At 41.3% G+C, this 23,659-nt stretch overlaps 1 protein-coding gene across 4 annotated transcripts in view; it reads right to left on the bottom strand.

Annotated features, from left to right (window-relative positions):
* Window positions 1-23,659, bottom strand: part of HIVEP2 (HIVEP zinc finger 2) — a 225,863-nt gene that overhangs the window by 35,951 nt on the left and 166,253 nt on the right. For all 4 annotated transcript variants that reach the window (XM_063443319.1, XM_063443323.1, XM_063443321.1 and 1 more), the window contains 2 exons: window positions 18,905-18,951; window positions 9,401-14,809 (listed from right to left, as the gene is read on the bottom strand). In XM_063443319.1, coding sequence (XP_063299389.1) covers window positions 9,401-14,497 — 5,097 coding nt within the window. In that variant the 5' untranslated portion in view covers window positions 14,498-14,809; window positions 18,905-18,951. The remainder of the gene's footprint in view (window positions 1-9,400; window positions 14,810-18,904; window positions 18,952-23,659) is intronic.

The raw sequence follows: 23,659 nt of genomic DNA, 5'->3' as shown, positions 1-23,659 counted from the left end.
TATGTATTATCTGATATAGAAATAATATACAGAAACAAAAGTAACCAGAATGTATTATTTAAAAATATATATATTGCTATTAACATTAATTAACAGGGATTTGTCAATCCTTATTCATCTTACTTAATTGAATCTAAACAAAGCATATTGAATTTTACGTTATAGTTTTACTTGTCAATATTTACATTTATTCGTAACATTAAAGGAACACTATAGTCACCTAAATGACTTTAGCTAAATAAAGCAGTTTTAGTGTATCGATCATTGCCCTGCAATTTCACTGCTCAATTCACTGTCATTTAGGAGTTAAATCACTTTGTTTCTGTTTATGCAGCCCTAGCCACACCTCCCCTGGCTATGATTGACAGAGCCGCATGAAAAAAAAACAACTGGTTTCACTTTCAAACAGATGTAATTTACCTTAAATAATTGTATCTCAATCTCTAAATTGAACTTGAATCACATACAAGGTCTAGCAAGCTATTAACACAGCAGGGGATAAGAAAACAGAACTTGCAATAAAGAAAGCCTAAATGGGGATCTCTTTACAGGAAGTGTTTATGGAAGGCTGTGCAAGTCACATGCAGGGAGGTGTGACTAGGGTTCATAAACAAGAGGATTTAACTCCTAAATGGCAGAGGATCGAGCAGTGAGGCTGCAGGGGCATGTTCTATACACCAAAACTGCTTCATTAAGCTAAAGTTGTTCAGGTGACTATAGTGTCCCTCTAATATATAAACATGTTGATGGTTTTATAATTTTACTGGTCTGTATCATATGCACTGCTATTTCACTTGATATTTTTTTTCTAGAAAGCATTTTTTGTAATTATGTTAGCAGCCACGCACTGTCTCCATTACCAGGTGTGTACATTTTCACTCACTAGTAAAGGTTTATGACATCAAAAGCTTATGAGACCTAAAAAAGATGTCAAAAGATGGTAACTATCTTAAATGCTATAAGCAATTGTAAAATACACATTTCCCTATCTAAAGTAGTGCAGCTTATTATCACATTCATGCATTGTGTGCCTTGGACATAGAATACATAACAAGCATTATAGTCAGGGCCGTCTTTAGAGCGGGGAAACGGGGCAGCTGTCCCGGGCCCAGTTGCTCCTGGGGGGCCCAGAGCAGCTGCCCCGTGGGCCCCGCGATTTGAGCAGGCCCGCCAACTAAGGAGGCCCCCAGGGTGGCCCATGCACTAAGGGCCACCCGGTAAGCATGTGTGAGCAGGGGCCGGGTCGGGCGCTGTGACGCTTAAACAGCGCGACCGGGCCCCTTCCTGTACCGGCTGGGAGAAAGTGAGTGCCGCGCATCACTTCCTCCCACCGGAGATAATAGCCGCGCGGGAGAAGAAAGGCAGGAGGAGGGGAGTTCCAGAGGAGAACTCCCATCTGCCTCAGCCTGCCACTGGACCCCAGGGAAACCACCCTCCAGAAAAAAGGTAAGAACCTGGAAGGTGGCTAAATGTGTGTGTGTGTGTGTGTGTGTCAGTAGTATGTCTGTGTGTGTCAGTATGTTTGTGTGTGTGTATGTCAGTATGTCTGTGTGTGTATGTCAGTATGTCTGTGTGTGTATGTCAGTATGTCTGTGTGTGTTTCAGTATGTCTGTGTGTGTATATCAGTATGTCTGTGTGTGTATATCAGTATGTCTGTGTGTGTGTGTGTCAGTATGTCTGTGTGTGTGTCAGTATGTATGTGTGTGTATGTCAGTATGTCTGTGTGTGTGTATGTCAGTATGTCTGTGTGTGTGTGTCATTATGTCTGTGTGTGTGTATGTCCAGGGCCGTCTTTAATATTGATTGGACCCTGGGCAAGCATTTGCTTGGGCCCCCTGGGCATGCAATCACTCCCTCCACCGCAACCCAGCAGCAAAACTAATGTAGAGAGTGCCCTGGTGCAAAAAAAAAAAAATTAGGCCTCCCCTGTAGCACAAGAGTAAAGAAAAGATAGATCCCCATCTGTCATACAACTCCTGCGATGCTATGCCAGCTGGGGATCTACCATCCTTGCAGGGTTGTATTTGTGAGCTGTGTTTGTGCAATTGAATGTAAGCATGTTTTTTTATACGGTGTATGTGTGCATTTAGGTGTGTATTTGTATGTACTATTACCATTGCAATGCAGTGGTGTACTTGTGTGTAGTGTTTGCGTTTGAATGCAGGGGTGTGTGATTGTCTGTAGTGTTGGCTTTTGAATGCAGGTGTACTTTTGTGTGTAGAGTTGGTGTTTGTATATATTTTTAACGTTTTAATACAGGGATGTGTTTGTATGTAAGGGGGTGTTTGGATGTAGTGTTGTTTTTTAAATGCGTTATTACATTTGTGTGTAGTATTGGTGTTTCAGCAAACTGGTGTGTCTGTATGTAATGTTTGTGTTTGCAGTGGTCTTGTTTGCATGTTGTGTGATTTCTGGGATGTATGCACATACATATTAACACATATACACGTACACATTAACACGCAGATACACACATTAACACAATGACACATGCTCACACCTTGACACATGCACACACTGGCATATACACACACACAGACACTGAGATACACACCCTTTGACAAACAGATACAAGCACTTTCACACAAACACCTATACACATTGGCACATCCACACACAGAGATATATACACACACACACACACACACACTGACACAGGTATTTACACACACATACACAAAGGTATAAATGCAGGGGTGTATATGTGTACAGTGTTAGCAATGGAATGTTGGAGTGTATTTGTGTGCAGTGTTGGCATTAAAATGCTGGGATGTATGCATTATCACACACCGACATATACATACACACACACACAGGTACACACTGACACACAAGTACACATACACGCAGATACACTGACATACAGACAAACATAGCCAAATACACACACTGACACAAACACAGCCAGATACACACACACATATATGTGTGTAAATTTACATATATTAATCTCTGCCCTCTAGCAGCTCCTGGAAAGCAACTCCCAGCAACCTTGGCCAATATAATGTCTCAACTCTGTTCTTACATACCCTGGTCCAGAATTTGGCAAAAGTGACATTTGGAAATGGTGTACAGCCTTTGATGACATTTTACCTATTTATATTTAATAGGGAACTGTCAGGTTCTTCTAGGATTTTTAGCATGTAGTTATACCCAGTGTGTTTCATTACAAACACCAACACATGGGTGTTTGTAATGTCTGATGAATACAAGTGAAATCAGAAATTAGCAAAACAAACAAAACCAATATTTAGTCACCCTCCTGTCTCTTTACCTTTTGGGTTGAGAAGGATGGCTTCCCCTTGGTCCAGTGGGAGCTTGCTGGCCCAGGCTGAGTATGCGGCAGGAGTATGCATTCAGCTGCCCCAGTCCCTCTCCCCCACAATGCTTGCATCCTCTGTGTGAAGTGTGCCTCCTCCCCAGCGGCACTGAGAAGGAAGTGATCTGTTCTTACTGGGTCTGACCTCACTTCCTCCCAGCATGCCACGGGGAAGAAAGAGACTCACAGGGCAGTGTGTGGGCTAGTTGTAAGTATGTAGTCAGCCAGCCCCATATTACAGGGGCCCGGTCCAGAGCAGTATTAAAGGGCCGTGTCTCCTGATTACCTCAGGTGCTGCAGGGGGCCCATGGGGCAGCTGCCTTAGGCCCCCAGGAGTAACAGGGCCCGGGGCAGCTGCCCCTTTTGCCCCTCCTTAAAGACGGCCCTGTGTATGTCAGTGTCTGTGTGTGTGTATGTCAGTATGTCTGTGTGTGTGTGTGTCAGTATGTCTGTGTGTGTGTCCGTGTGTGTGTGTATGCCAGTATGTCTGTGTGTGTGTGTCAGTATGTTTGTGTGTGTGTGTGTGTGTATGTTTGTGTGTGTGTATGTCAGTATGTCTGTGTGTGTGTGTGTGTGTGTGTGTCAGTATGTCTGTGTGCGTGTGTGTGTGTGTCAGTATGTTTGTGTGTGTGTGTGTGTCAGTATGTTTGTGTGTGTGTGTGTGTGTGTGTCAGTATGTCTGTGTGTATGTCAGTGTGTGTGTGTGTGTCAGCATGCCTGTCGGTGTGTATGTTGTTATGCCTGTGTGTGTCAGAATGTCTGTGTGTGTCAATACATCTGTCAGTGTATGTGTCTGTGTGTGTTTCAGTATATCTGTCAGTGTATGTGTCTGTGTGTGTTTGTATGTATGTATGTGTGTGTGTCAGTATGTCTGAATGTATATAAGTATATATTTGTGTGTCAGTATGTATCTGCAAATGTTTTAATATATCTGTCTGTGTGTGTATGTGTCAGAAGGTCTGTCAGTGTGATTGGGGGTTGGGCGTAATTGGGGGGGGAGGGGAAGGGGCAGGGCCTAGAGGGCCCAAGAAAATGCTTTGCCTAGGGTCCTATTCATATTATAGACGGCCCTGATTGTAGTTGCTGGCGGGCAATATTATGAACTGAAGCCTCTCTTGTGAGGCTCTTTAACCTTGGATCTCCTCAATTGGTGGAGGAAGCAGGAAGATATTCGTGTTGTTTTTGTTTCTTTGTTTTGTGTTTCAATTTTACATCAGGCAGCCTCCTATTACAGAAAGTTCAGTTGACTGTCAGTGGAGGTGCTGGAGAACATAACTTTGTAGCACAACTGTCTACACATTAGGTCAGGTATAGGCATACTTCGGCACTCCAGATGTTTTGGACTACACCTCCCATGATGCTTTGCCAGCATTATGGGTGTAAGAGCATTATTGGGGGATGTAGTCCACAACATCTGGAGTGCCAAAGGTTGCCTATCCCTGCGTTAATGCTGGCTTTGCTATGTGTGCTTGTATCTGGCTATGCTTTTACTGAGATCCCGGAAAGCATCAGCACCCTGTTCATGGGTAGAGAGGATGGGATATAACTTAGAAAGTTGGGGGTATATCGTGACATATCTTCAACTCTCTGTTAGTGTAAGGGTTATTACATTTTTCTTTGGGCTCTAGCCACAGATGTTTCTGTAATCTAGCAAAGCCCATGGTGACTGTCTCCAGCTCTGACACCCAGGATTTTTCTTTGTTATCAGGAGCTGTATAACTTACAATAATATCTAAATACAGTTTCAAGAAAAAGTATGTGAACCCTTTGGAATGATATGGATTTCTGCACAAATTGGTCATAACATGTGATCTGATCATCATCTAAGTCACAACAATAGACAATCACAGTCTACTTAAACTAATAACACACAAATAATTAAATGTTGCCATGTTTTTATTGAACACACCATGTAAACATTCACAGTGCAGGTGGAAACAGTATGTGAACCCCTAGACTAATGACATCTCCAAGAGCTAATTGGAGTGAGATGTCAGCCAACTGGAGTCCGAACAATGAGATGAGATTGGAGGTGTTGGTTACAGCTGCCCTGCCCTATAAAAAACACACACTAGTTCTCGGTTTGCTTTTCACAAGAAGCATTGCCTGATGTGAATGATGCCTCGCACAAAAAACTCTCAGAAGACCTACGATTAAGAATTGTTGACTTGCATAAAGCTGGAAAGGGTTATAAAAGTATCTTCAAAAGCCTTGCTGTTTATCAGTCCACGGTAAGACAAATTGTCTATAAATGGAGAAAGTTCAACACTGCTGCTACTCTCCCTAGGAGTGGCCGTCCTGTAAAGATGACTGCAAGAGCACAGCGCAGACTGCTCAATGAGGTGAAGAAGAATCCTAGAGTGACAGCTAAAGACTTACAAAAGTCACTGGCAAATGCTAACATCCCTGTTAGCGAATCTACAATACGTAAAACACCAAACAAGAATGGATTTTATGGGAGGAAGCCACTGCTGTCCAAACAAAACATTGCTGCACATTTACTGTTTGCACAAGAGCACCTGGATGTTCCACAGCAGTACTGGCAAAATATTCTGTGGACAGATGAAACCAAAGTTGAGTTGTTTGTTAGAAACACACAACACTATGTGTGGCAAAAAAGAGGCACAGCACACCAAAATCAAAACCTCATCCCAACTGTGAAGTATGGTGGTGGGGGCATCATGGTTTGGGGCTGCTTTGCTGCGTCAGGGTCTGGACGGATTGCTATCATCGAAGGAAAAATGAATTCCCAAGTTTATCAAGACATTTTGCTAGAGAACTTAAGGCCATCTGTCTACCAGCTGAAGCTCAACAGAAGATGGGTGTAGTGGGGGGTGGGGCCTGACCATCATGGCGGAGAGACATACTCTCCACGAGCTCCAGCACAATCTCGGCAAAACAAGCAAAAAACTGCCCAAAAAAGCGACACAGATGTCAGTTCCGAACACCCACTGGCCACCCACTACAAGGGGCTCACAGCAGAACGTTCCGTTACCTGACCGGGACCAGATGGAGCTGAGAACGGCGTTGCGGCCTAGTGTCCGCCGGGCGGGGGAGGCGGCCGCTCCCCTGAGCTGGGGGCGCCCTGGAACTACAAGCCACATAAGCAAGCCCTGCTGCCCCCCCCGGACCGGCGGGGGTGATCCCGGTCCACCCAGGGAGGACTACCTCGGACAGGCTGAGAAGCGGCAAATCGGCCACAAAAACAAGCGGAGTTCCACCTAAAATGGCAGACAAGACATGTGCCGACGACTCAACGGACACCAAGCCAGATATCCTCACGCGACTCAACCATCACTTTTAGGAATTCTGGAGGAAGCTGGAGAGTAAACTGAGCCGACCTGCCCTACTCCGGCCCCCTACTCCCTCGAAGCATCCATTACCCAGCGAATCCCCTCAAGCACCCCAAGCAGAGCAACAACACAAACCGGACGACGACCCGGCAGGGTCCGACCCGACTTACCCAAAGCACCTGGGCGGCAGGTTCACACATCACAACGCCTCTCACAGGCTCAAAGAAGCCACAGGGGACCTGCTCCGGCCCGCAGACCAAGAAGTGGGCCAAGCCAAGACCACACATTACCACTTCTGGCTCCGACCTCCACAACCCCACAAGAAGGCGGACCTGTCGGCAGACATCATGTGGCGCTCGGACGCATCACAGCCTCACACTCTCACCAAGGAGCTAAGCCTGCAGGACATACTATTAAGGTATTAAGGAGAACCCCAGAGAAGACACCCACCTGCCGATCCACCACAAGCTGCAGTATACTACATGGCCACGGAACTCTGTGCACCATCAGGCGGGTATTGGTTAAACTGCCACCACTGCGATGACCCTATGGCCGCCCACTATATCCAAGGGACCTGGCATGTAATTATACAGGAATGAACGTTATCCTGCATCTACCCACTTGTTATTTTTTATTGTTTATGTGTTGCAGTTGCACAATTTCCTTTTGTCTGTTTTTTGGAGAACCAGGTCAAATATTTTGCCAGTTTGTTTAATAATTAACATTGTTCCTCCTTATCCAAAATACAAAGCGATAATATTGATGAGATCCCACTGATGTGCCCTATGCTTTTTAGTTTCCCATTATATCCACTGAGATCAAGGTTGCAACATTTTCTTAGGATTTATACGTACAGATCTGGAGATCGTGATTCAATATTTGTAGATTTGCTGACTTGACTCCCTGCAGAAATTGTGTGCTAGCCGTGAACTGCACCCCCACCCATAGGCGTGCTATGGCATCTTATTCCCTTTACTCCATATCTCAAAGTCACTTCTATACCTAGAGGGAAGTCCATACCCTATAGTATATACACAAGCTGTGAATAAAACCCTATATTCTGGATGTCACCTAACAACATAAAGCTTGTAGCCTACTATTTACGATTACGCATGTTACAGTATGTAACCTAGCTATGTCTTCACAAGCATAGTGGCTATAAAGTACAGCTTAGAGCAATCGTAATCTATATCGGTCTTAATGCCCTACTGTGATATACTCTGTCGCAGAGATAGCGAGAACCACAACAAGATTAGCCAAACCAAAGGCGCAGGGTTACTGAATATGATGGTTATGCTAAAGTTATTATATTAAAAAATTGTGCCGTTTAACCCAATGCTCCTATTGTTACACGTGAAAATACGCTCGAGGATTGCTCTTAGGGCACCACGAGCTTGTCTGCCAATGTTTCAATGCACAACAAAAAAAAAAAAGAATAAAAAAAAAAAAAGAAGATGGGTATTGCAACAGGACAATTACCCAAAGCATAGAAGTAAATCAACAACAGAATGGCTTAAACAGAAGAAAATACGCCTTCTTAAGTGGCCCAGTCAGAGTCCTGACCTCAACCCGATTGAGATGCAGTGGCATGACCTCAAGAAAGTGATTCACACCAGACATCCCAAGAATATTGCTGAACTGAAACAGTTCTGTAAAGAGGAATGGTTAAGAATTACTCCTGACCGTTGTGCACGTCTCATCTGCAACTACAGGAAACGTTTGGTTGAAGTTATTGCTGCCAAAGGAGGTTCAACCCGTTATTAAATCCAAGGGTTCACATACTTTTTCCACCTGCACTGTGAATGTTTACATGGTGTGTTCAATAAAAACATGGCAACATTTCATTCTTTTTGTGTGATTAGTTTAAGCTGACTGTGATTGTCTATTGTTGTGACTTAGATGATCTTCAGATCACATTTTATGACCAATTTGTCCAGAAATCCATATCATTCCAAAGGGTTCACATACTTTTTCTTGCAACTGTATGAAAAGAGTACATTTAGCACGTATTGGGATATGTGTGGTACCCGTTCACTTTATAAACTGTAACTATTGAATCGAACCTGCACACTAAAACAGGTGATTAACATACTACAGCTGGAACACTAAGCACAGAGCTATCTCATAAAATGCATTGGCAGATTTTTCTCACAGGAATGTATTTTGTTATTGATTTTCCTTTATGTATGTATAGAACCCTAATCTAGTTGTTTTACAGAGATTAGTGATTTTACAAGGTGCACAAGGAAAATAATCCTCAAATCTGATTAATGAAAACAGTGGAGTAGTGTATTATCCATATAAATCAGTGATAGACTACAAGTTGGTTGCTTTCTTTTTGAGTGAATGAGTATCTCAAGAGTGACATCCTCCAGGTTTAACCCCTTAAGGACACATGACATGTGTGACATGTAGCATTGTAAATGCTTTCCTATGCGACCGGCTGAATGCGTGCGCGACTCCTGCCGCGCATGCGCATTCAGCTGATGACGTCGCAAAGAAGAAGGAGAGGAGGAGGAAAGCTCCCCGCCCGGCGCTGGAAAAAGAGGTACGTTTAACCCCTTCCTCTCTCCAGAGTCCGGCGGGAGGGGGACCCGGAGGGTGGGGGCACCCTCAGGGCACTATAGTGCCAGGAAAACGAGTATGTTTTCCTGGCACTATAGTGGTCCTTTAAGGATTATTTCAAGCGTAACATCACCCAAGGTTATAATCCCTGAGAAAGAAAAGCTAGAATTTGCAGTTCAGTTACTGAATAATTATCATTAGTACATATTTTCTATATATTACCTGTGCAAACTGCAGCTTCCATACACTTGATGATGTTAACTTGCCAGCTCCAGATCTATGCATTGCTGCCATTGTATATACTTCCACTGTATTCTTCTGCTTGGATCTTAGAAGTGCTAAAGAAGTTCTTGTATTAAGTCCAGAAGGATTAGGATTGCATGAGCTGATACACCATGAAGCATAAACAGATGACTTGAGGGATGCTTGCTCTGTGTGGCTTGGTTTTGCATAATTTAGAAAGCACCAGCTAACTGTTGTTGTAGTACGTAGGCTAGGAAATTGAAGAATCTGTTGAAATTCTGCCCCATCTTTTACAAGACTCCTTGAAGATCCCCCTATTCCACTGGAACTATCAGACATTTGAACAAACATACCAGCAGATGGCTTCTGACTTTTCAATGGATCATCCTCAATAAATTCACTTGGTGTCCTCTCAGGGCTTAGACTCATATCTGATGATGTCTCCTCATTGTAGAACTCATCAGGTGACATTCGACCTTCTGGGCTATCATTGTTCTTACATTCAGGTAATTCTTTGTCTATAACAGTAGAAACTGATGATGCAGGTGGCGGTGATTCTGTTGCTGAAGAGAGACTGTCCTTTTGCTCAGTAGTATGACCTTGCCTAACCAACTGAGGTTTGGATGTCCGTGGCAGGTTCTTTTTAATGTCAGAATTTGTAAGTTCAACAGCACTCAGTTCCTTAACAATCTGCCCATACATCTTTTCCTCTTTGACTCGTTTTTGCTGTTTGGTTTCAATGAAAAGTTCCAAACTGCTCGCTGGAGAAAGCATACGTTTTCCACCTCCATAAGTGGAAGCACTCTCAGAGTTGGAAGTCAAACACAGAGGGATTTCAGATTCCAAACCAAGTGGTAATGTCTGTGGCACTTTCCACAGGGGATATTGTTCTATGTCTTTGCAGGGTGCTAACATCTTGGCTATGTTGAATCCTAAATCTTTCATAGATGCTGTTGTTGCCAGTATCCTCTGTGATGTACTCCCATCCACTCTGCATATTACAAGTGTTGAGTTTTTAGTTTGTGCATGTGTTACAGCAATTTGTGAAATGCTAGTATACATTACACTTCCATACGATGGCACATTAGTCTGAATTCTGACAGGGACAATAGCTCCTGGAATAGGCTGAATAGAACCAATATGAGGGGAAGCAGAAACTATCTGAAGGTGCTGATCAGATGTGGAATCACTTGAGCCTCCACTATGGTCTCTCTGTAGTTTCCCAAGCATAGTTTTTGATTTTTGTGTTGATGGTTCTAAATATGGCTGGTAGATTGTTTCCATCCCATGGATGTAATTTATTGGCTTACAACCAGTATGCTCCTGAGTAGATTCAAAATAAAATGAAGGGTGTGACTCTGATTGGCTAGGTGGTTTGAAATATGATTTTATCTGATGCAAATTTTGTTGGAAATGTCTCTGCAAAGGATCTATACAAGATGGCCACAAAAGTGGGTGGTGGGATGGTATGTGAGACATACACACAGATGTATAAGGTAATTGAAATGCATTGTGAACTGGAGGGTACAAAATCTTCTCAGGATGTGAAAATGCATGTTGCTGTTTAGCTGTATGTCTTTTGGGGATATATGAAGATTGAGGGGCAAAAGAATGTCGTAATGCATCATGGCTACTAATGGGCTGCTGTGAATAGTGGGGTGAGGTACTCATAGGTTGTCCAGAAATTCCAACAAGTACGTTTCCAGAATCTTCAGTAGAATGTCCTGTCGAGCCTGATAATGACGTTGAAGGTGAATGATGCCAACCTGTCTGTGGAGACTTGCGAGAAGTGTGCTGCTGATCTGATGATTCTTGATTACCAAGTTCTTGTTCTGTCTGTGCATTTTCAGGAAAACCACTAAAAGAAGCTTGTCGTACAAGAAAACATTTTTTCCTCTCACGGGCTGGGGATAAAGTTGTAGTGGTTGCCCCAGCCCCTGAAGCATGGGTAAGGTTACCATAGTCAAAAGATTTACTACGAATCTCAGGGATTTCAGTCAGTATAGGGCATGGTATTTGTTCTGAAGAGGAGCGCCTCATTTCTTTTTGATGATGGCCTGGCACAGAGAGAGAATAGGAACCAGGAGGAACTGTTAAAAATTCTGCATGCCTTCCTATTTCATCTTGTTTTGTAGGAGTTGCAGATTTCATGAGTTCTTCCCTCTCAAATGACATTGACAAACTTGAACTATGAGATAAGTTACTCTCCTGACTTGGGCTTCGGGAGAGACTTGTGCCTGTCGACTCAAAGCTTGATTCACCAGATGAGTTATCCATGTCTGCCAGACGTAGACGCTTCTTTTTTGGTGGTAGTTTCTCAGCAGGGAGTTGAGAAAGGGTTTCACTTCTCTGAGGCCACTGAAATTCTTCAGTTGTCTTTTCAGGTTCTTTAACTGGGATTTCTACTTCCTTCTCTGGCTTGTCTGGCTCTTCTGTCACACGAATCTCAGGTACTGTGATATTATGCTGGCGGACCAATCTAGGAGGCATGTGATATACTGACTGTTGTGAGAGCTGAGATGGAGATGGCCGGCCTGTAACTTCAGGATTTTCAGTTTGCTGTGTCCAGTCTGGACTCATTGAAGACATTGTATTCCCACTATCAGAAGCCTCAGAAGGTGAACAAGCCTTATCTTGATTGCACGTTAGAAGTTCCGTAGACTCAGACCTTTCAAAAGAGTTTGGTCTGCTCAGAGAATTAGTGTGCTGAATTACAGAGATGACATTACCAGGGGGTTTTCTACTGATTATTTCTGTAATTTTTTCTGGATCAGTACCAGAAGAGGATTCATCTAATATAGAAACTGGACTACCAGGCTGTACATGTGATCTACACATATCAAAACGTTCCACTTGCGTTCCATATGGGTATTCTTGCCCTGAATCAACAAACCTGCCCCTTGAAACATCATGTTTTGTATCATAATCTGAGATGAGTGGACTACCAATTCCACTGCAAGGCATTGGACTATCCTCCTCATCCCCAACACTTTTTTCCTTTCTGCGCTTTCGGTTTTCAGCAACTGTTCCAAAACGAGAGACAATAGGTCCTGTAACATCAGTAAAGTAATCTCCAACCTGTTTGATTCCACCAATTTGCTGCATATCTCTGTATCCTTGTTTGTGACTTTCAAATTCCTCCCATCTTTTATGGTGCACACCTGAGACATTACATTCATGCATAAACCTTTCCATTTTCTTTTCTTTAGATAAAGACTTTTCATGCATGCCTTTCCTGTTGTAAGCAGCAGCTGCATTCTTGGATGCCCTCCCATAAGTATCAAAATCAGAATGACCCTGCATGACTGAAGGTAGTTCAAAAGCTTCTTGCCGTCTTAAAGGGCGTGGATGTGGGACGCCCCCTGTCCCTGGATAAAATACATCATCTGACCCAGTCATACACTCATCAAATGAATGACTTCCTCTTATCGAAGGGGGAATGCTTAAATTAGTTCCAGAGGATGTTGGCATGGAGTTGCTTCTTATAAGCGGTGAGCTGTCCCCAGGTGTTGCTAAAAGCACTGCCGTCTGGCCATGCTGAATTTCTTGATACAGCTTAGCTTCAATTTCAACAGGTTCTGTCATAAGATGAGATTTCTGTATTTCAGGACCATGGATTCCAGGTAATCTGTATTTCACACCTCTAATTTTGTCATAGTCTAGGATGCCTTCCCTCTTTGTAATAAGATGTGACATATGTTCCTCCATAATAACAGTATTTACAATTGGGTAGTTAGCATCTTGACTTGGTACAGAGGATCTTGGACTCAGTCTGCCATATTTGCCAAATATAATTTCCTCATATGATGTTGCATTGGTATTTGGAGGGCTGACTTGCTGTTCAGCACTTTCAGAGCGAGAAAAGTAACCTGAATCTGTGCTCCCTTTACTGTGGGGGCTCAGTAGATTTAATGATTTTTCCGGATCTTGCACTTTCTTTTCAGTCAGCCTTAATGCAAGTTTTTGTCTAACTGTGTGGGAATCATCGGTTTTACCACTCAGTGATTGATTGAGCATTATCTCAGATGCCATAAATTGGGCACTTTCACTTGATAATTGAATGCCACTTTTGGGGATTATAAGTATTGGCACTTTCATTGGACCAATTAAGGACTCATCTGAAGACACATGGAAACCTGGATCTAAAAACTCTTCACTTTGAACACTTATGTCCAGAGGAATTTGTGGAGATTGGCTCAGTTTTTCAGAGTCTTCAACCAGCAACAATGTCTCTTCATCTGTGTCAGTGCTCTGTTCTCCATCAGAATGTATTTCTGTTTCCACATCGATGCAAGACGCATCTAAATCTAATTTTGAAACAGCTGCTTCTGTGAAAGGAACTAGCCCAGCTTTGATAGCATGGGCATGAGATTTTCTGTGCTTGTATAAATTGCTTTTTGTTTTAAAAGAGAAACCACAGGGGACACATGGGTATGGACGTTCCCCTGTGTGAGACCTGATGTGTTTCTTCAGTACACTAGGTTTGGCACAAGCCCGTGTACAATACGGACATATATATTTGCCAGGTTTTTTGGGCTTCTGCTCTTTTTTATGAGTATCTTCTGATTGTTCAAGAGACTTTTGGGAATATTGGCTATAAGATGTAAGTCCTGTAATTTTCTTTCTGGGGAATGCTGGACTAGGTCCATGCATTCTGAAAAATAAGTCCTCAGAGGCAACAGATAAGTGACTATGAAATGGGTAGGCATGTCCTTCCAGGCTCTGGTGTGGTTTTGTGCTGTGCACTAACCTCTGTTGGTGGACATTATGTTGAGGAAAAGAAAGGGAATGCCGCTGGCCATAGGAACCATGGCGTTTCTGTGCGTATTGCTTTTCTGGGATATGCTGCACACTTTCACTCTGTGAAACTGCTTTCAAAGAACCAAAATGCTGTGCTGATGTGGGGTTTCTGATGCTCTCAGGGTTGACTGGCTGCTGCCTCTCTCCCTCTTGACTGCCATAATTGCTCATTGAAGCCACTGCTGGATTTTCCTGTCTCCATCTATTTGGTACTTTTTCAGACTCACCAGACCTTGAGGTAGCTTCTTGCCCTAAATGTGTATCTTCAGAGTCCATTTTTGATAGTTCTTGAGTGCTAGCTTACTTTAATGCTGTACAGACACATTGATTGTGACGGGTTCCTTCTCAAATTGGCATTGTTTTCATGTTCTTGGAAGCCCTTCCAAGTTAGCAAGTTTGTATATCAGTATCAGCTTTTCCACTTAGTAGGATATGAGTATTATACAGGAGTTCTATACATGACCAACATTGTTGATATTATTCCAAGCACTTCATATGGCCTTGAAAGGGTCTTTTGGTGCAAATTGACACGGGTTCTGCAAAGTCACTAAAGTGTAGTTGTCATCAACATGCTAATGCGCAAATAACCTAGAAAAAAAAAGAAAAAAAGTAGAGGTCAGGTTACGTTAAACAATATTCTGGTTCAAACATTATCCCAACCTATCATAAAAAAACTATATCTAATTTATTATTATATAATGAAAAAAATAAGATTGTAGTTTAAAAGCTATGGTTAAATGAGTAATGACTACAATTTGGTAAGTTACAGAAAAGCATAATGCACCATGGAATGTACACATGGTAAAGATTTCATAAAAAAAAAAGCATTCTTGTATTGTCTGTAATTTCCATATTAATGTTTGGCAGAGGCCAAGTTACCTTTTTTAAACTAAATTACACCTAATTACAAAATACATAAAAAGTCTTTAAAAACAATGTTGACTAATCTCACTTAATTATTTTTTTTTATTGACACATCAATATGAACACATACAAATAAATGTGGTTTGTTTACTCAGTAAAAGACTCAGATTATGAAAAATTGCACGCATGAACTTGATTATTTTTTTTTCTTTATTTGATAGATCTCCTGCATACCATCTAGCTTCTTCAAACCTGTATTCAGGACAGGGCTTAAGTCTTGTGTATAGCAACAGCGAGATATAAATATAGCAATGCTGTGTCTGATAAACAGCATAAGGCTGTAGATCTTAATGTAAAAAGTGGTGTACAGCAGGTAATTTGAGGTTGCTGGAAATGTAACAGGTAAGCATGCATAAATCATAATTTGTAATAATCATAAAAGAAAACACAAAGGAAAACAACACCAGCAATTTTTGTATAATATGAGGGTTGTTTTTTTTGCTACAACACCAAATATTTTCATATTTTGCTGCTGTTCCATCAGATTTAATTTCAGACAAAGAGATTCCAGGTTTAACACAATATGTAAATTAATTTCAAATGTTAATGTATTACTGAAATACATTACTCTAACACACCTCAATTCTCAAGTGCTGGATACTAATTTATACTGCACACCTACTAAATTGTAGACTACTGGCATAAATATGTGTAGTGTGTGTTACATACCTTTGCATTTGGAATTACATCTTTAATCTATTTATAGCCTATTACATCCATTTGGAAGTTAACATAATCTGATGGCATTAAATACTGCATTATGTCAGATACTTTAATATAAAGGCAATAACTGATTCAGAAAATATTGTACATAGATGCAGTCTAAGTGTGAACAAAAAAAAACTAAACATGGTTATGGTTTTATATGGATTTCAGTATCCGCTTTCACACCTACCTGGCTTAGCTTAAATGTCAGACAGTCATCCAGGATTTAGACAAGTGGTTTGGTGAACCAAGTATAACATTGTCATGCAGCTACTTACATTCTTAACAGGGCCAGACTGGACATATTGGGTAATTTCCCATGGTCCGGCATATTTTTGGGCCGATATGCAGCTGCTTAGTACAGGCCAGGGTGCACATGGCACAATTGCAGGGTAACCAGCAGGAGGGGAAGCACTCCCCTCCTGTCAGTCACTGCATGTAGCATGTCCTAGAAGCGGACCTGGTTAGAGGAGATTCTCTTCCCCTGTCAAGTCTGACAGGAAGGGCACACAGAGAGTGCCAAACTGCTTACTGTCAGACCAGGTAGGGGAACAGAAGCTCTTCTACCCCGGTCCGTGGCTCAGTATGCTACGTGGAGGTACAGAAAGGGGGGGGGGGGGGGGGAGGTGATACACATGGAGGTCCTGAGGGAATGGGGCACATGGAGGGACATGGAAGGTCTTTGGGGTAAATGAGACACATGGAGGGGCTTGGTAGGAAATGGAACATATGGGAGGCTGGGGGGTGGGGGGTGGGATGGGACACATGGAGGGGCTGTAAGGGAAATGGAACATATGGTGGGGCTGTAGGGGAAATTAGATACATGGAGGTGTTGGGGGGAATGAGACACATGGAGGGGCTGTAGGTTAATGTGACACATGGAAGGGCGGGGGGAAATGAGAAAGATGGAGGAGCTGTGGCAAGAATGAGACACATAAAGATGTGAGGGGAGACACACAGAGGTTCTTGGGGGTGAAAGACACACAGAGGGGCAGGGAAGGGGAACAAAAGACACAGAGTGGCTGGGGAAGGGTAGAATGAGACACACCAAGGGGCTGTGTGGAAAAAGGGCACACAAAGGGGCTAGGAAGGGGAACAAAAGATACAGAGTGGCTGGGGAAGGGTAGAATGAGACACACCGAGGGGGCTGTGGGGAAAGAGACACACGGAGTGTCTGGGGAAGGGGATAAAGAGACAAAGGGACTGGGGTTAAGAGACACATGAAAGGGGCTTGGGGGAAAGAGACATACAGAGGAGCTGGAGAATGGGAAAAACAATGGGATTAAGTAAAAGATAGACAAAGGGTGGTTGTAAGAGATAAACAAGAGGGGTGTAAGATACACAAAAGGGAAACATTGTAGATAAAATACACTAAAGCAGGTAAGAATCAAAAGGTGATAAGAAGCACAAAGGGGGCAAGAATTTCAAAAGGGAGGTTAAGAGAAACAGGTGAATATTTTTTTGCCGAAGAGTTGATTGAAGTGTGAGAAAAAGATGTCTTATTAAATGGATAATATTGTCACAAGAACCACTACAGTTTAATGTAGTGTTTCTGGTGTCTATAGCCTGTGCTTGGAGGCTGAGTACTGTAAATACCTTTTCAGAGAAAGTGTTTACATTGCTGCCAAGAAACACCTCTAGTGGCAGTCACTCACATGGTCACTAGGGTTGCCTCCTACTCCAGTGCTGCGCAGTATGCAGCACTTACGTTGAGTGTCTCCACGCTCTACATGGAGGTGGTGAACACTACCCATAGAGATCCGTTGATTCAATTGATCCCTGTATCTTTAGGGTCTAGTAAGCTATTAACAGAGCAGGAGATAAGACATTCTAAATTAAACAGAATTTGCAATAAAGGACGTGTAAACATAAGAGGATTCTTTACAGGAAGTGTTTAGGAATGCTTTGTAAGTCACATGAAGGGAGGTGTGACTAGAGATGTATAAGCAAAGTGATTTAACTCCTAAATCGCAGAGAATTGAGCAATGAGACTGTCAGGCCAGGATCTATACACCAAAACCGCTTTATTAAGCTTAAGTTGTTTTGGTGACTATAGTGTCCCTTTAAAGGGATACTGTAGTGTTAGGAAATCTGTATTGCTCTATTCTCCCCCTCTCCCTTGCACCCTCCCCCACAGAATGTAAAATTTTAGAAATCCCTTTAGTCACTTGAAGTCCCTCAGCGCTGGGTTGTAGCTTTGCTTGAGTTACAGGGAAAGTAGGAGACACAGGCAAAAATGCATTTCCCCATACCACAAAGAAAATCATCTTCACTTGTTTCTGTTTCTGATTGTACAACTTTATCTGACGGGGGGTGGGGAGGAGGGGGGTTTCTAATGCGTGTATGTGTGGCAAGCTACTCGACCGCAATAGGCCCTCTCATTGCTTCAATGATTTCCTATGGGGATTTCACTGATGGAGAGCATGAGGACATCTCCAGTATCATTTAGGGGACCTAGAGTCTGTAAGCAGCCAGGAAGTGCTTCATGTGGCTGCCTGATTGACAGTCACTAGAAGCAGTCCTGCATGGTAAATATTTTGGTAGTTTCTCAAAAATTGTAATGATTTACATTGCAGTACTAAGTGGGAAAGGGACCATGTACCTAGACCACTTCAATGAGAAGAAGTGGTCTGGGTGCCTATAGTTTGCCTTTAATGTTTAGTGGTATGAAAAGACAATTTCTCTTTAAGAATATAAAAAAAACAGACTAAAACCAAACATCACTGTACAAAACCAATAAAGAAACAAGAAGCTAAGCACACACACAGTTGTAAAGAAAATCTGTATGTTAAAGAAGGGAGGGCAGGATCAAAATAAAAAATACAAGTAAAAGAATGTCATGGAGTATAAAAGTATAAATTACATAATTAAGAAAGAAAATCCTATTTGAAATTACTAATGTTAACTTATCGTTGCTATCATATCTTTTAGTTCACTTGTGCCCTAGCTAGGTTTGTGCACTTTCAGTTCTGCATCTTTTGCCATGAAGAGAAAAAAAAAAAAACTTTAGAATCATTAACATCAAAGAAGTTTTAACAAATATCTCTTCAATACCTGTGTCCGTCTGAAATTGTACACGCATGGCTGTACCGAAGTTCTCCCTAAAATAAAAACATAAAGTCCAGTTAGCCGTTGGTTATTAGTTTCTTTTTAAACAGGAAAGAAGCCCTTGAAGCATATAAAAAAGGAAGGGACAATATACTAAGCTCTACTAAATTCCCTTACACATAGGTTTTTGGGCAGATGTCATGTTTGCATAATGGAAATCATTGCAACCAGCTGCCAAGAACAATAAGCACAGGAAATGAATGGTGAAAGTTGACTTATTTGCTCTCTGTATGATCATATGCCATATCAGACTCTCTGAATTAGCACATACCACGTTAGTACCTCCTGCCTGAATGAGTAGCTGCCTACCTTTATTTTCTAAAGAGAACTCATATTTCAGGTTATTTTCTGAAATACAGCACTCAAAATGTGATTAAATCTGGATTCTAGCCTGACAAAGAACACACTGTATTGTATCATGTAAGTATAAAGTTAAATCTATTGCAATGTTCAGTTCAAAAACCCTGTTTTATGCAGCTTTTTTTTCTACAGTGATTTACACTAACAATCCATAAAAAAAACATCCCACACCTACGTTAGGTCAGTATTTCAGTTGACATAAGGCTAAAATACCATGACATAAATAACTATTATTAGTACTATGATTATTATAAGAGAGGTATGTGTTTACATTATTAGTATACTGGATATGTTGAGAAGTTTTATAAGAAAAAAGTTGTATACTTCTACTATAACTGCTGAAGGCACCTGTTAAATGTGTTTCCATGTATTCGGTTTAAATAAAGTACAGAGAGTTGGAGTAGGCAGTTTCTTCTGATGTTATTGTGATAAGCTGACATGCTGTATTCAAGTTGTCTCTGATACAAACTTTATTAACACCTTTTTCATCTGCTTTTAGCAGAACAGATGTTGAGAAAGCTGTTACTGCATACTTATCTCCTTGCGATACAAGATATTAAGAGAGATCGCACAAGACTGCGTGGAAGCATTCACAACATTGCCAAAAATAATAAGACTAGTGCTAGCGGCTTTTTTTGACCCAGTTCCTGCATATTTATCTCCTTGCGATACAAGATATTTAGAGAGGTCGCATGAGATGGAATAGAAGCATTCACAACTGTGCCAAAAATAACAGGACTGGTTCTAGTGGCTTTTTGTGACCTCAATTAACCTCTGTGTTGAGAGAATTTGCATTAATATTACCATCTGGCTAGGCACAGATACAAGGAATTTGGGCATCGACACACTGATAAATATCTTTTTTAACCAGAGATTGGGAGAGCATTTCCTTTGCCTCCTGTGGGCCATGACAAAAAGCCAACTACAGAGATTCATATTATCCTAGAAAACCTTTTTCAAATGAACTAACCCTGAGAACATTCAAAATATTTATGTAATAAGGTTAAAAAAATAATGAAGACATTTTATAGGATGTCTCATTGTCCTAATTGTGTGCCAAAGATGTTCAGGTCATTGAAAAACTGAAGAAACCAAGGCACTCCTGGCGTGCCACACAGCTTTTATTTTACAATTAGTTTACTCATGGGTATTTGTAACAATTCTGCAGATATTTTGGGAATACCTATTCCCCAAATGCCAACAACTTGTAAAAACTACAACTTATTGGGAAAATAGTTCAGCTGGACATTTAAAGGAAGAGCAGAGCAGTAGCATGGGGGTGGTGACAAAGAGGGGGCATGTCATGTCATTAACAATGACATGCAAGCCACCTCAAAGTGAGGTGTCCCTCCAGGACAACTCATGTGCCGAGCCCTGCTGAAGGGTTCTGGGAGCAATGCCTTGTGTATATTTTACAAGGCACAACACTGTGTTTTGCTGGTGACGTGTCTCTGGTATCCCTATAAGAGGGATACCAGAGGACAAAAATGGGGCATGGTCAGTAAAGGTTATTGTGTGGAGGTTCTCATACAGCATCACAGAGGTTCTCTGTGGTGATGTATGTGGTTGGAGACTGATTGTGGGATTGAGTGTTTGTAGAGGCTATTGTTAGCGATGTAGTATGTGTGTAAAGGAGTATGCAGTATACTATGTTTGAGGCAGCACTCTCAGTGACCACAGCTTGTGAGAATATACCACTTGGCTGCCAATCTGAGCTAAGATCTGATGATCCCTGCAGCGCTCTGCATGTCCCTTTAATGGGCCAGTGAGTGAGTTCTCTGATCTTCCCATCAGCCCATAAAGGGACTTTGTTACTTATTTGGGCCGCGCTCACTGAGTGTCAGCCCTGCATGGGCCGGTCAGAGAGATCTTTTGATTTCCCAGTCAGTTTTGGCCATTGTGGCCCACTGGGCATTTGCATGGTTTGCCCGATTGGCAGTCCGGGCCTGACTATATGCTATACAGAGTACTGTTAAAAAGTATTACAGTGCTCTCAAATGTGCCCAAAGCTTTTTTCTTAATATTGGAAAAAAATGAAAAATATAGAATCCCACTCCATGATCAAAAGTATTAACTCAAGGTTTCTTGGAATGTTCCACTCAGAAACAGCAGTGTTCGATGTAAAGGTTTGGTGTTTACAATATCCCTATAAGTTTCAGAACAGATTACAGGACCTCTAATCAAACAATTGTTCTCGGCCCTAAAAAGTAATACACAACATTTTATATGGTTATACGTTAATAGTTTTGTGGATGATTTGGTATAGTTTAAATATTAATGAAATCACATTCAGCTGTGCAGTACAATGATCCTACACACATGACATAAAATCTGCATTATCCATAATACATTTTTTGAGAAACTTTCTATAATCTCTTGAAGAGCTGCAGTAGTATACTATGCTGGGCACTTATGGTATATTTATAGTTTTTTTTTAATGAATGATAACATTACACAGGTTGGATAATTTAATCTGGGTATTATTTCAAAGTCTCTTTTAACAATATTTTTATTGGCTCCGGTAGAGAAAGCAAAGACGTAAGTTTTAATGTTCATCTCAGGGTTGCCCAAGACCGCATACATTAAAAATATGCTCTAATGTTACTTCATTTCCTAATTTAAATGTGGAAAATATGATAATAACATCAACTTGAAGTATAAGATGTTATTTTTTTTCCCCTACAAATTAAGTTAGGGACATAAAAATCAATCTAATTCTAAACGTTTAAAGCTGTGTGCAAAGTCAGTATGTTTAGTTGCCTTGACAATTAATGTTTTTTGCACTTACTATTTTAGGATTTGGATTCTATACATAAAATGGTGCAGAATTGTGCATGTATGTGACCACAACACAGGGTGGACCATAAATAATACAAAACTATGAGAGTGTCAAAACAGACAAGATCTATACATTTCACAGCTTATGTCTAGGTTTAAAAAACTTACAATTAAGTTAAATATGTGGATATTTGGTAATAAAGCAAGTGATCTTTTAAGATTATGCAAGTGTGTTGACATTTTAACACAACTCATCGTTTAGTACAAAAGATCCAAAAAGTCTATAGGGTTCATTCCAATTATTGTATGTGATTGAATGTAATGAGTTTTGGTTTTTTTTGTTCCAAATAATTTCACCCAGAGACAGGTTGAATAAATATGAAGTTAAAAGCTTGAATGGTAAGTGGGCTGCACTATTTGATCCGTCCTTCCATTTCTTTTCACTCCTTCCTGAAACATGAGCGATGCATACTAGAGTGCCATTCATAAACTTCAATTGTCTTTTCTTGACTAAGTTGCCAAATATGTATAATGTGTACCTGAAATCACTGTGCAGATGTCAGGCTGTAACACCTGCTGCCAGTGCCAGTGTAATAGAAGATTTTTATTTATTTATTTATTTTGTCACTACAGAGTGAACTACTCAAATCATCATCAATCCTCAAAATATGGATGCAGCCATCAATGTAATTTGTATTAGAAACATCTGTCAAACACACTGTTACATGCAACATATACACACTGCTACATGTAACATATACACACTGCTACATGTAACATATACACACTGTTACATGCAACATATACACACTGCTACATGTAACATATACACACTGTTACATGCAACATATACACACTGCTACATGTAACATATACACACTGCTACATGTAACATATACACACTGTTACATGCAACATATACACACTGCTACATGTAACATATACACACTGTTACATGCAACATATACACACTGCTACATGTAACATATACACACTGTTACATGCAACATATACACACTGCTACATGTAACATATACACACTGTTACATGCAACATATATACACTGTTACATGCATACAATTATGCACTTATACACAAACACATATACATGCTCTGATACACGCACATGCATATACATATAAACACGCAGAGACCCATACAGACAAATACAGCCATGCAGTTAAACTGTGTATCTGGCTGTGTGTATTTTTTTTTGGCAACGTCCACCTGTGTATGTGCCTGAAAGTGTGTGTCTGACGGTGAGTATCCTTGTGTGTGAATGTATGTCTCTGTGAGCATATGTATGTTTGTGTCTGGGACCACGTGTGTGGGGTAGCTTTTTGATGTGTGTTGTGTGCATGGGGGAGCTGCCTGTGGCTTTTGTGCATAGTGTGAGTAATAGTAAAGTTATGTTTCATGACTGTGTGTGTATGATAACAGTTTACAGGGGGTGACTGTAACAGGGTAAGTAAGGGCTGTAGGAGAGTTATTGAGAAGGGCTGGGGAGATGAATGTAACAGAGTGAGTGTGCTTGGGTTGGAGATTGAGTGTGACATAGTTGGA

This window comes from Pelobates fuscus, chromosome 2 (genome assembly GCF_036172605.1).
Source record: "Pelobates fuscus isolate aPelFus1 chromosome 2, aPelFus1.pri, whole genome shotgun sequence".
In the NCBI taxonomy this organism is placed as follows: Eukaryota; Metazoa; Chordata; class Amphibia; order Anura; family Pelobatidae; genus Pelobates; species Pelobates fuscus.
The sequence above is the reverse complement of the archived record's forward strand: the minus strand, read 5'-3'. Positions and strand labels throughout refer to the sequence as shown.